The sequence below is a fragment of the Colletes latitarsis genome, chromosome 3, assembly GCF_051014445.1.
Source record: "Colletes latitarsis isolate SP2378_abdomen chromosome 3, iyColLati1, whole genome shotgun sequence".
In the NCBI taxonomy this organism is placed as follows: domain Eukaryota; kingdom Metazoa; phylum Arthropoda; class Insecta; order Hymenoptera; family Colletidae; genus Colletes; species Colletes latitarsis.
In genome coordinates this window covers 41,648,431-41,662,020 of record NC_135136.1, presented here as the reverse complement: position 1 = coordinate 41,662,020, position 13,590 = coordinate 41,648,431, and the positions used below count along the sequence as shown (strand labels likewise).

General features: G+C 50.3%; 1 protein-coding gene across 2 annotated transcripts; it reads left to right on the top strand.

Annotated features, from left to right (window-relative positions):
• Positions 1–4,243: 4,243 nt before the first annotated feature.
• Positions 4,244–13,165, top strand: LOC143352085 (uncharacterized). 2 transcript variants are annotated; one of them, XM_076784325.1, is made up of 2 exons: positions 4,244–7,270; positions 12,384–13,165. In XM_076784325.1, the coding sequence occupies exons 1-2, from the start codon at positions 6,217–6,219 to the stop codon at positions 12,836–12,838; spliced, it is 1,509 nt and encodes a 502-aa protein (XP_076640440.1). In that variant the 5' UTR covers positions 4,244–6,216; the 3' UTR covers positions 12,839–13,165. The 2 variants fall into 2 exon arrangements, with proteins under 2 accessions (XP_076640440.1, XP_076640438.1); XM_076784323.1 differs by having other exon boundaries at positions 12,345–13,165.
• The last annotated feature ends 425 nt before the right edge of the window (positions 13,166–13,590 follow it).

Genomic DNA, 13,590 nt, shown 5'->3' with positions numbered 1-13,590 from the left:
ACGCTACATATTTATAATAGATGTTTACCGATAAACTAACGAGTCGATTTGACGCGGTAAATATTCCACGTAAGCACGACAACGATGTATTCCGCCATCTAGAACGTACATGTGCAAAGCATATTCATTATGCAAACAATGCAAACTAAGCAACGCGTTTCTATGATCTCCTAATTACATAATAAACTCCTATCTAGATTTCATTTCGTTATATCTTCAGTTCGTGAGACCCTGTATTTAAGCAAATATCCCCTTGTTATTCGTACCGGTCATTATTTTCACGATTTCTAATAAAAACACGCGTTACGAACGAAAGTAAAGCTATCGAACACGGTGTTTGTGCGATGCATTGGATCGAGACATCGCGGTCTGATTGTGGTTGCTAATGTTTCAGGCTTTCCCGCGTGTTCCAGCCGGGAACACTGGCCGGTATACAAGGTGAGTTGCTCATGGACGTGTTTTTTTTATTTTCTCTTCCTAGAATTACTCGTATAAGTTCATTAAATCGATCACTTGCTCAGCGTTCTAAACTCGAAAACAACGAACGATAGACTAAATACTCTATTTTCTCACCATCGAAAGAACCATTTCGCGCCTGGAAGATGTTTACAGTGACACTTGGCAATCGACATTATAATATACGACACAAGAGGAGAGAAAAAGAGAAGAAAGCTTCAGCAGAAACGTCGATGAAACATTGTAGGCTACGAAGTGAAAAATTTTTAATTGCATAGTTCTTGAAGAAGCTCTGGAGACCTTGACGCCCCCGGGAGGCGTCTCGACGAGTCAATTCCCGACCTCGAAATCTCGAACTAAAAACTCGACGATAAACGTACCGTTTCCTAGGTACGGTACTCGCCGTAAACAGAGGATTGTATACAACTGCGTCGCACTAAAACCCATAGCTACTAAACCGCGCATACCACCTATAAATGGGCGGGTTGCAATAAAGTCCATTCATGATCGCGTCGCCTGTACAACAAACGTCAGGTGGCTCGCGCCTCCCTCGCGATTTATTGCTCTCGTGTTCGAGCGTGGCTCGTGCTTCCTGCTTCCTACGCGTGCACAATGACAAACGATCATTTATTACGGTCTAATGAGACGAACAACGAGCCCTTACAGTTATTAAATTCCGACGAAATTTTAACGAGAACTCGCTATCAAATTACCAAAATTATTATCACGCGTCAACGAGCCCTCCGAAACTTTTGTTTTCGACGTCCGTTCTGACACCTTTCGAGCAAAATTAAAAGAACCAACTGTTACTTGGACGATTCTTTTCTTCGATTTTCCATCGGGACGTAAAACATTGACCTTTGTGTGTTAATATCGCGCAGCGTTGAATATCCTCGTAAAATTATTACCTTGTCGATGTTCAACGTGCAACCGTACATCTCCAATTCCAATGAGGCGACTTTTGTTCTTCTGCTTCATCCTTGAGATGCAACCGTTCGACTTGCTCCTCCGTGTCTCGTCTCGTCCGATATCCACGTCATCCTCTGGAAAAAGGAAATTTTGATTACGGACTGTCCAGGCACGATGGCCGACGAAAGAAAGTTCGAAAAGCAATGGGGATAAAGAATGCACCGTAATTTCAGAAAAATGTGGTACGTTACACCGCGGCGATGAATTTTTCATAAACGCGTACATCGTACGAAGTAATAAAAACAGGAAAATCATGCATATGAATGAGAAAACATGTGTCTTGCTTCGAGCAATGGAATGTGCGAAGAAACTATCTGGATAAAATTAAGTTTTATTCATTACGTCTATATTTACACGCTATTATTAATATTTTTTACCGTCCTCCTTTATTATCTCCTACCGGTAAAAATTATTTTCAAAATTGAGAGAAATGTAATTACGCGACTTTGATTCAGTTTTTTTTTTTATTAATGAACCGTACACCGTTCGAAAACTTGGACCCAGCATTTTTGGGGAAATTTTCTCATAAAGTTCGGAGCTTTATACAGTTTCACGAGACGCTGAAGGCACCCGGTGGGCGATAAAACTTTTCTTCCGCGGCACGAGCCGCTCCCTTCTCGATATTCGACGTCGATCGCTCGTCCAGAGTTACGACGAAAGATTCTGCGCGCTCGGAGAACGGTACTGCGAAGTCGGTGCACGAAGCAAACGTCAGAATTCAGACGCGAAATTTATAGATTCCCCTCGAGAGCCTTCTGCCCGCCGCGTTATTACACCGATAATAAACCCGTTAATGGATCAATTACATAAGGACCAGCCATCCGCCGTTTATGTATCGTTCTCAGGTTCAGACACCTCTTATTGCCTTCGTTTATTGCGAGCTTCAAGTTCAGCTGTCCATTGAGAACGATCTAGAAAAAAATCCGTCGCTGTCTCCTCGCTAAATGGACTTCGAAACGGGCGAACACGCTTTCGTTACATTATGAATTTTTAAGATAGAATTTAAGATAAACTTTTTAATTTGAAACTTCGTATCTGACTCACTTCTGAGTTTGTTGTTGTTAAAGTTAGAGTTGTAGTTGTTTGAGGCTCCACTTTTGACTCGTAGGGTGCAGATAAGTAAATTATAAATCACCGAAGACCCTGGGAAACGAGCCCTCTCGAGAGGGCCACCCAAACATAGTATAGGGTTACTGCGTTAAGCACTTCTAACAGCCAACGCCACTTGTGGTGTAAATACTCCCTCCAATCGATGCACGACTCTCACCATTACGAATAAAAATGGTGTATATTACTGGCACATTTAATATTTATTAAAGCGAAAAATAGGAGAATCCACATCCTGTATAGCGAGCATTGCTAAATAAGTTACGTCTCCTTATCGAGAAAATCTTGTCCCCTTTCGATCGTGCCTCGAAGTCCAATCTTATCGATCTATCGGATCCGTTTAGCTCGAACAGCAGACTAATGCCACGGTGCAGCGACCGATACCTTCTCCGGATCGTATCTCCGTGTTTCGATCGGAGTTCAAGAACCTGTATCGGCCAATTAGAACCGTTTGCCCCTGGAAGATGGACACAGGCGGTACACCTGAGTCCTGGGACAGCTGATCCCGTAATGTCTCCGTCGATTAACGCGGTTACACGCGTGGCGCGATCTAGCGGCGCGCGAGTTTGATGGACAGATGGAAGGCGTATGTGCCACCGGAGTTGTTGTCAGACCGTTTTACTTTACTGCCCCATAAAAGTACCGAGATTTAGACTGCAATACTGCCATGACGTATTGCCCGGCGTTCCGCGCGAGTATGCACGTTTACGCTCGCTCGCTATAAGCCATTGTGTGCGTGGACGCACGCACGGTCGAAAGATCGAGACGTCCGTTTCTCCTTTCGCGTGTGACGTCACGCGCGAAGAATACCAGAGAACGTTAGAATTTCGTCCACCCCTTTAGATCAGGCCATATTCGATTTTAATATTTAAAAAAATAATTTGGTCGACCAAAATTAGGGCAACAGACCTGGTAATTCTAGTAATTGTCCCCGTCGGTAGACAGCCCGACTGCAGACAAATAATTTGATTGCGAGGACAGGCAGTCGTTATTAAGTGAGATAATGGGCATCGTAAAAGCGGAGCGACAAACGCGGACCCGTGACGCGTTTTGGGGGATGACGCGAGTCGCGAATTCTGCCGAAAATGTTGCACCGGGAGCATTGTGCAGAGCCCCGGTAATTCGAGATAGATCTGTCGGTTATCAGAGCGCGTGCCGAGGGGGTTGAAGGGAAAAAGGGAAATACGCGCGGGAAAGGACGGTGGCGCGAAAGGCCGTTCGATTTGCCTGTCGCGAGGGTATCGAAGCGTAGCGGAGAAGAAAAAAGCTTGTCCCGGCGATACAAAAAGCGGGAGAAGGACGGGAGAAGCACCTGCTATTCATCCATTGGCCGACGCGAATCCGGGTCAGAGTCGTTTCCCTTTCGTTTCTTTGGATCGAGCGTTCAGAAGTTGGAAAGAAAAAAAAAAAAAAAGAGGCTCACCGAGATCGCACGGAGGCTCGTAGTCGGGCGATATGCTCGCGGGGCAACCCTCGAGCGTGTATGCGTGCTCGGTGCGTCCGTGGCCGCTGGTTCTCGCGGTGCAGAGGAGGGAGAGAGGCAGATTAGAGCCCGATGGGCGAGGGACGCGGGAGGCACGGGGGGTGGCAGAACGTCAAGTGGGAGGGGGAAGAGAGAGACGTGTCCGTCCAGGGTTTGGTTGCCAAACGATCCGAGAGATCGCGCTCGCGTCGCGTTCAGCCCGTTTGCGCCTCCAAGCCGCGGGCAGAGCTCTCAGTTGACGCTCAGTTCGGCTCAGTGAGGCCAGAGAGAAGAAAGGGAGTCTTTTCGTGTGTGTAAACATCGCGCGTGTGTGTATCGCCACGGCAGCCACGGGGACTGGACCTCTCTACCTGAGGAACCTTTGGCCGCGCGCTCCTCCACAATACGCGTCAAGCGACTCGCTACCTGCCTTTCGGGGATACGAAGGGACACCAGAACGAAGAAAAAAACGGACCGGTGATCCGCCAACGTCCGATCACGAACGGTCTGTTTCTACTTTACCGCGGCGATCCGTCTGCACGGGGATCCCGCACAATCGGTTCGCAACGATCCAGCCGCGGGATTAAACGGTCAAAGACAGGAAACGAAAGGAGAGAAACGTTAAGGGACTGTTGACGAGTGGAGGAGGGCAAGTGCGCGCTGAATAGACGTGTCGCGTGTGCATTCGAAGAGAGTTATGAGCAGGGTGACAGTTGCCGTCGAGGAAGGAGACGGGACGACATGCAGCTCGAGCATGGCCTGGAGCGGGACAACGACAGCAAGATCGTTGAAGCAGTGAAAGGAACGTGGTCGTACTATTTGTACGACGCGACGCGTTCGATCCTCTTTTCGAGGGGACGTCGATTGCCAAGTGTCTTGATCGCGACATGTTCCAGCCGCGCGCTATCCGTTGACTGTTACGAGCATACGTCGTCTCTGGTGACGTTCGACGATCGTCAGGTCGCGTCGAACGCGCGAAACGTGATCTACCGCCTCGAGGAATAACCGAGAAATCACGTAGAAACCGTACACGCTACATTTACTGCACTTGGGGTGTCCGAGCGACTGTTACTAAAAGCGTGCTGTGTCGTTTTGTTTTCATTCGTTCCAACCTCGCGTGTCGCGCTTCATCGTTGGAACCCTTTTGCTGTTGGACCATTCGGAAATCGTTCTCGGACGTACCATCGGCCGATTCCCATCGACGACGTCCCCGCACGTGGCCCATCAACCTCGATCAACCTCGGTCATCGTCTTGGACGTTGTCGCGGTGGTGGTGGTGGTGGTGGTGGTGCATGGACCTTTTCTCGACGGATTTGCTACGCATTTTATCGCGCCCCGGGGCGTCCTCGTTTTCCTCTTCTGGTCGTTCTCTTCCCTCTTTCTCGTTCTTGTTCTCTGTCGGTCGCGGTGTGTGTGCCGTCTCCCTCCGTCCCGCGCTTACCTACCCCTCCACCTGTCTGCCGCGCCGCTGCACACCCTCTCCTCCCTCCGTCAACCCTGCTCGCACGGCCGCGTATCCCTACGATTTTCCCTATCCCCACCTTCCTCGCGCCACCTCTGCCTTCCGCACGCGTTTTCTTTATTTATTCCGCGATTCCACGGAGCAACGCGACGTTACCCTACGCGATGATTCCCGCGTCCCTCCTTTCCTCGACGTTTTGAAATCGCCTCGCGCCGTCACGGACACGGTATTTTGATCGCACGCTCGCCGTCGACGAATCCGTTCGGTGCTCGTCCGCTCTCGACGCGACCGTCCTCGTAAAATCCACGATAAAAAACTCCCGCTTCTCCGTCGTCTTCGTTTCTTTCCGTTCCACCGTTTCCTCCTCCTCCCCCTACTCCGTCTCGTTCGGTCCGATCAACCTCGTCGTCGTCCGTCCTTGGACCGTAAAACGCAACCGCGCAAAACAACGATGCGATCGCGGTACCCGGTCGCTTGGTGAAAATCGACCCGCGTCGTCCGGTGACTCTCGATTTTCCCGCGCGGTCGATCCCCGTGGAACGTCCGATCGGCGCCGATCGGGCCACGGACTCCTCGCCACCTCCCGTCGACGTCGACATCGCCGGCGTACCGGGCATCGTCGTTATAACACCGGCAATCAACTGTCACCATCTGCACCATCGCCGATCACGTGGCTTGCTCGACGGCGACGCTGTACGACAATGTTCACGCCGCGCCGCTGTGCGGCTCCGGCGTGGGCCACCCTGGCTCCGTCACGCCGATGGGGACAGCCACCGGAGCGGGGAATTCCACCGGGGTGACCTGGTGGGCCATGATGAACGGTTCCCTCTACGAGGACAGCCCGCCACCGGTCCCACCTTCCGCCTCCAGCCTTGTGTCGATCCAGCAACAACAACAGCAACCGACCTCGACGCCTGGCTCGCACCAGCAAGCCACAACACCGACCTCGCCTTCTGCACAAGCATCCTCGGCAACGACAGCGCCACCGGCACCAACGGCCAGCGCCAGCTCGACCTCGCCGAGCGCCTCCTCGGTGGCGAGCAACAGCGCGCCTGGTCCTCTTCACATACCCGCCAAGAGGTTGACCGCCACGCCGGCAGCTTCCTCCTACGGGGAAGTCGGCTGCGTCGAGTCATCGGCACCGCCCGCCGCTGGACCAGCGGGCGTCATTCGTCATTCCCACTCGTCCTCCGCTGGCTCCCAAGGCGGCTGGAGCTACAGCCCCCATCATCCCCAGGACTCGCACTACTCGTCAGCCGCGACCGCCAGTGACACCCTCAATCACCATCAGACCTACGGGGGAAACAATCCCCCGACCTACTACAACCTGGCGGCCGACCCTACCTCCACTTCCGGCTCCTCCAGGGACAACCGGAAGGCCGGCACGCTCAGCTTTTGGTCACCGGCAGCGGCCACCGCCGGATCGACCGCCACCGGCGGTTCCCCGTCCGATTACAAGTCCTACAACTCGGTCGGAGTAGCCTCCACCAGCTCCTCCACCGGTGGCTCCTCGTCCGTTGCCACGGGGGCCACGGATCCGGCCGTCTCCTGCCACCAGAGCTTCTCCCAGAGCTGGTGCAACTACGCCCCGTACACCACGGCCAGGCATCATCACCCGGTAGACACGGCCGGTCATCATCATCCTCACTCGCAACCCGGGGTTCCATACTTGACGCCGTCCGCGGCGGACGATCGGGGCAGAGTCACTGCCGCCATGGTCGCCGCTGAAGGAGCCTTTCCTCACGACGGATACGGTAGCCTCAGGAATTACGGGGCACCGGAGCCAGTCACCTCCAGTCCGTACCCACCTCCAGGTAAGCATCGACTCCGTCCTCTTTAACCGCATCTCTTTACCTTTCAGCCGGAGCCACCCTCACGGTAATGTATACATTCTAGCCATTTTGTTAACGCAATCGTAGTACTCGTTAAGGTACGGTCGCCGAGATCTTTCCCTGCGAACGGCCTTGGCCAGGGCTCGTTATCGTCCAAGATAGCGACAGGTCACGTGATCGTGTTCCGAATCTGTTTTGCATCGGCCTCGTCGACCAAAGAAGAAGGAAAACGAGCGGCAACACGCCCGAGAAATTTAAATGCTCGAAAACCGCAAATAAACTGACCCCGTCGTGCAAACGGTCGAGTCATCGTTCATTCACGTATTTGGTCACTCTCTTTTGTCCCCACTCGCCGTCCTTTTCTCGGGGTCCCTGGAACCCATGAAACGTCGCATGAGCAACAACGGCGGCGGGTTTATTGGCGGCCGTAACTCGTAAACTCTGGCGTGCGCCTCCGATCAGCTGATCCGTTCCATGACCCGTACGGGTGTTCGGTCTTCTCCTACTAACGGCCGTTCTCGCTTTCCTTCTCGCGTACGCTGTCGCCTGGCTCTCTTTCGCCCTTTTCGCCTTCTCTTTTCGCCGCAAACACGCGTTTTCGAATTGGCCATCGACGCTCTCGATGATCGATACTCGAGATTCTCGACATCGAGAGGGTCGCGAGTCGAGTTTCGCCCGTCGAACGGAACGAAACGTGCATACAGGACTGGCCGGGGGCGACGCTTAACGCAACGAGGCATAGATTTTTGCCGGCGATTGGCTCTCTCGCTGGCAGGAGGTAGAAAAAAAAAGCTCGTCGCTCGACGGAATCGTAAAGAGTAGGAAAATACGAGACACGACGGCTGCTCATACGGGCACGCACGGCCCGATAAACGAGATATCGTTCGCGTGATCCTCTCGTCCACGAAGTTAATCGTATGCGTGGTAGGGGAGGTGCACGCGCAGGCGTGCGATACATACAAAGTAGGGGAATACGAGCGCCGCGTATAGTTTAACCGTGCACCAATAGATGGCAGCTCCATTATCTTTGTTCGTTCGTCTGGTATCGGAGCCGCGAGCCGCCTTCGACGTACCGCGGACAACTCTCGGGGCCACCGTCCACAATTTTCGAACAGTCGAGACGGACAGGTGCTATCGCGCGACCACGATACTCCATTCCAAACGACGAGATAACATCTTCCTGTTCGGAATACGTCCTCGTCTTGGACGCGTCTCGCCGTTTAAAGCCCACTTTCGAGTCCTCAACGACCGGTCGTTTCTCTTTTTAATTTATCGCGCGATTATCCGCGTCCCTTTGGCCAGCTCTAATTGACGCTCCCGCGTATTCACGGGCCTGATTAGGCACGTGACCTGGAACGGACGCTCGCGGATCATCGTTTGTTCAAAACACCGGGCTCGAATTTTTGTAGAGCAGCTATCGATCCTGATTCTGGCTAAGCTTTCGGTTAGGGCTAACGGTTGGGTGAAGGATCTACTATTCTTTCGTGTCTGCATTTAGTCGTAACGAGCAAATTTTCATTTATTTCAGTCCCACGTTCTTCTAAAAAAATTCAGAGCTACGAAGTTATTAGAAACGTGGACAAATGTAGGCTCAACCTGTTGGAGTTTTCTGTCGAGGGTAGTATGCGCCCTAGCCTGTTCACTGCTGAATTAATCAATACTAGGAGAATCCTATGCGCTGAATTAATTCCACCGCTTATTTTGTAACAGTCACACTAATAAATATACGTAAAAATTGAGGAGGCTGGTCTTGTAGAATTGTATACAAATGTATGGTATTTTCTTTAATTCGAGTAATATTCTTAGCCACGCTCGAGTATGTTCAAGTGCAACTTATAAAAGTTTAAATCTTCCACACTCTTTACGGTGTAGATCCGCGCAAACAGGATTTTAATGCCTGCAATATCAATTTCGTTATACGAGAAGCAATTAACGACGTACAGAATAACGTTGTTGGAAACGCCATAAAAGTTTACAAGTTCTTAGATCATACGATTCCGATGACTCCCACTAAACTGTACGAGTAAACTATGAATTTTTAATTATAATATTGGTTAATGTTGTTTTCGTTTCACTATGTAATTGCTCGAATACGTCCAGAAAACATGGAAAGAATATGCATTCAACCGATAACGCGTCGCCACTGCACAGATCACTAAACATAGATAGTGAAATGCAAATTCTCACAATACTCGTTAACAATTCCAGAATTGTTGGGAAAGAACTTTTCCGCTATAACGCACAAGGTCGGGCTTGGTTGATAACATCACTGACATAGGGGAGAGTTGCCTCGTGTATACTGGTCGCCTAAATCGTGCTTCTTCGCTTCCTTCGTTATTGCAGGGTATAAGAAAAATTCTGAATATATGAAATAACCCAGCAATAAAATATTAGACTACACAGCTTACCCCCACTACTAAACTCAAGCTTACTTGTTGCTTAGCGACCATCCCCTCCAATTGTCGACACCACGCAACGAACGAGGCTTTCGTGCAACGATCGGGGTCCTATCGATAATTTTATTCTTCTGTTTCTATTTCTAATTTCTGGAGGTCGATTTTCGAATCCTCGTAATCTCCAATTTTTTCCCCAATTTTTTGTTATACTCTTCTTTTCTTTGAGCCCTTCTCTAGCCCTTGGTCTCTTGCGTAACCACTCGTGGCTCCGTGTCTCTAGGGTTAAGTTTCTGTCAGTCAATCGCGCGGAAAGCGGAGGCCATCCTCGGGGTCGTATCTGGTCAGAAATCATCTCGAAACCGAGGCTCTGGACGCGTCGATATCGTCTCTTGTCGCTTATATCGGGTGTACGTAGCCGTTCGTAGTTTGCGTCGAGGCGTCGGACGCAAATCGATACGTCATTTATTCCGCAAGTTTCGTGCGCGCACACGTTCGCCGTGCACGCTGACATTCGTGAGAATCCTGACCTTTGTTAAATAATTTGCATATTCCAGCGTTTTAGTGGGCAATAAATTCCTGTCGCTTAAGCAATCGCGCCGCGATACCCGCGGAACGAAACGAGACGAACGAACGCCCGGAGAAGAGCCTCCACGGAGAGGAGGGGGGTGGACAGAGTGACAAGAGGGACGGGAGAACGGCGAAGGAAAGAGAGACAGCTTGAGAGGGAGACGACAGACGGAAGACTAGAGGATATTACACGATCTAATAAGGGTGGAAGAAAAGACGAAATTCGGACCAACCCCCGGAGCCCTTCGTAAAAAACAGAACCAAGGACGTTTATTATATTCCTCCAGAGTTTTAATCAGATCCGCTCGAATATTCTCGCGAATTCTTCGACGGAAAATCGAAGAAAGGGAAAACGGTTTTAACGATAAGTTACGTGCATTTGCATCTCGCCGGGGATCGTTGTTTCAATTGTAAATAAAGCCCCCTATTTTTGGACGCGATAACGTTTCGTCGGGAGAAGAACGCGCGAACAACCCCTAAATTACATCGATGGTTTTGAGGCTCGGTCGAGGTGGCAGGTGGAAGATTGCAAGTTTGTTGCGCTCGCGGACAACCGACTCGAGGTTGATTCGTTCGCATGCAACGATTTCTTCGCCACTCTTCGTCGTACTTCGGGTTAAAGATAGACGTACGAGACTCGACGCTGTCGTAATCTCTTCCCTTCGCGCGTCTCGACAGCCAAACACCGATGGGAAACATTCTTTTCCATCGAGCTGGCGGAAAAGTTAGTAACCTTGACAACTTCTTACGTAACTTTTTGTTCTATTTTTTATTCAACTCGCAGTCGATTATAATTCATCGTCGTCCGGTTACTAGATTCAACGCTGACCTTGCTGCAATCTCAGACATTTAATAAATCGTATCAAATCAGCAAAATACAATGCGTTATGCATTCGTTGCATATTAGTTTGCTAATATAAACAACTCAACCTGGGTAAGAAAAAAATTTTCTTAGATAATTAAATTCTTACGTGAGACAAAAAAGTGTTACATTCTTGATTGTCGTAACCCAGCATTGAAGTAAAAAATATACACTGAATACGCATACATTTACTCCTTTTAAATTTAAATTTAATTTGTAAATTGTGCTGTTACGAGCCCCGTTATTTTCAAATATTTTTTTTTATTCGACGTTGGAAATTATTTAAGAAATTTCGCCCGCCTCCGGGAGAACGTAGTAACAGTTCCGCGTTTCGTGTTCAACGTTTGATGTTTTCCGCGCGGTTAGTACAACCGGTCCAATTATATCATATCGGCTGGTTGGTCCGGTGTGGCGAACCCTCTGTGTTCGTACACACATGCGTGCGTCACGCACACGCGTAGGCGGCCTCGAGAACCGCGTGCTTCCAGCGTCGGGTGTGAAATTCACGATCTCGGGACCCCACGACCTTTTCCTCTCGAAGAAATTCTGTTCCGCCGAAGGAACTTGGTCGCTCGTGAATTTTCTACGTTTTGGAATTGTTTGTTTTTGAGATCAAGAGACACCAGAGCAGACAAATTAGAGCCCAAAGGGTATCACTAATCGACCGATCCACGTCGTTATCTTGGAATTTCAATTCTATTTTTTAATTGGAGCACGATCGTTCAAACATTGGGAAAGATTAATTGTCGCTGGTCTTGTACGAGATTTTTAAAGTCGTTATGGATACTCGAACAGCAGTTATACAGTCTGATTAAACAGATCGAAGAGGTCTCGTGCGAAAAGAACTCGAGAGACTGTTGCTTCCTTGACTGCATCGATCCGTCTCTATATGCGACGACGCGATGTCAACAGAGATTTCATTCGGAAGATACTAACAGTATTGCGTGTCTCGAGATCGACTAATGAATCGAGGTATTTGCTCTAGGCCTTGTCAATTCGTGAGAATCCAATAGCGATTCTGTGAGATGGAAAGGGAACGACTACGGTCGTCTGCGCTTGTCGTCGAGTATCGATAAACCGGAGCATACTTAAAAATTCACTTTCCCAGGCTTCTCAAAAACTTTATACCATCGCTATTATTAATAAAAATTAAAGAGAGTCCTCGACTCGTTGGGTTTATCTAATTAAATATCTAGGTTTTGTTTATTATCGGCAAACTAATTGTGTTAAGTGATGTGGGGTTCCTCCCCATCCTCGTTGTTTTCCGCAGGTTCCCTGGCGGGAGTCGGCGTCGGCGTCGGCGTGGCAGGGATGGGCGTCGGTTGCGGCAGCTCTAACCCCCTGGAGTGGACCGGTCAGGTGACGGTGAGGAAGAAACGCAAACCGTACTCGAAGTTCCAGACGCTCGAGCTGGAGAAGGAGTTCCTGTTCAACGCGTACGTGTCGAAGCAGAAACGATGGGAGCTAGCGCGCAACCTGACGCTGACCGAGCGACAGGTGAAGATCTGGTTCCAGAACCGTCGGATGAAGAACAAGAAGAACAGCCAACGGCAGACGCAGCAGCAGAACAACAACAATAACAACAACAGTAGCGCCAACAACGCGAATCATCATGCGGCGACCGGTAGCCATCATCATCCGAGCGCCGCACATGCGCCTCCGTCGAGTCACCACGTGGTCGCGCAGGCGCACCACGCGAACGGTTCCGCGAAGCATCATCAGTGACCCGTGGCCTTCTCTGGGGTCGTGTTCGGCCATCATCATCACAACCACGGGACAGCGAACGGGTGTACCGGGACTGGGACCGGTACCGGAAGCGGCAACGGGCACTCGAGCCTGGTCACAGGTCACAGCCATACCCTTCACGCGCCCCAACCTCAAACGCCTCTGGCGACCCACGCAACTGGTGCATCGAACACCGTCACGCCTCCCACCGCCATCGTTCATCCTCACATTCACGCACACGCTCATCATCATCATCAGTTGGCGCACGTGGCTCAGCAGTATCCAGCGCTTCTTCATCAAACGCCCCATGGTCTGGCCGCCTGAACACCATCCGAAATGGCAACGGACGCCCCAGAGAAATCCTCGTCGACGAGTCGTCATCCTCCCCCGAACCGGCTCGTCCACGGAACCCACTCGTCGTCGCCAGAGATCGGCGGCGACGACTACGCCCGGATAGATAGACACCCGCACGCCTATCGAACTTTGTTCAGCAGCTGTTCAAAGACTGCCTACCACTTGTAAGGAGAGATAACGTTTCGCGAGTAGTATATTATTATTATTATTTTATTATTATTATTAATATTATTATTATTACGAATCATCGTCATCCCCCATCGTCATCGTGGTTATTATCCAACGAAAGGAACACTGTTGTATAGAAGAGCGTGACTTAGCGACGTCCTTGGAACGTCCATCAGCAGACTCTTTTTCCGCGTATCGGTGTCAGGTGTCGTCGGTCTTCTTCGAGTAGC

Bases quoted from the DNA above. Each gene is read 5' to 3' on its own strand.
- LOC143352085 (XM_076784323.1), top strand. From the start codon at position 6,217: ATGGGGACAGCCACCGGAGCGGGGAATTCCACCGGGGTGACCTGGTGG. The intron at 7,271-12,344 runs GTAAGCATCGAC...AATTGTGTTAAG, and splicing joins CAGTCCGTACCCACCTCCAG to TGATGTGGGGTTCCTCCCCA.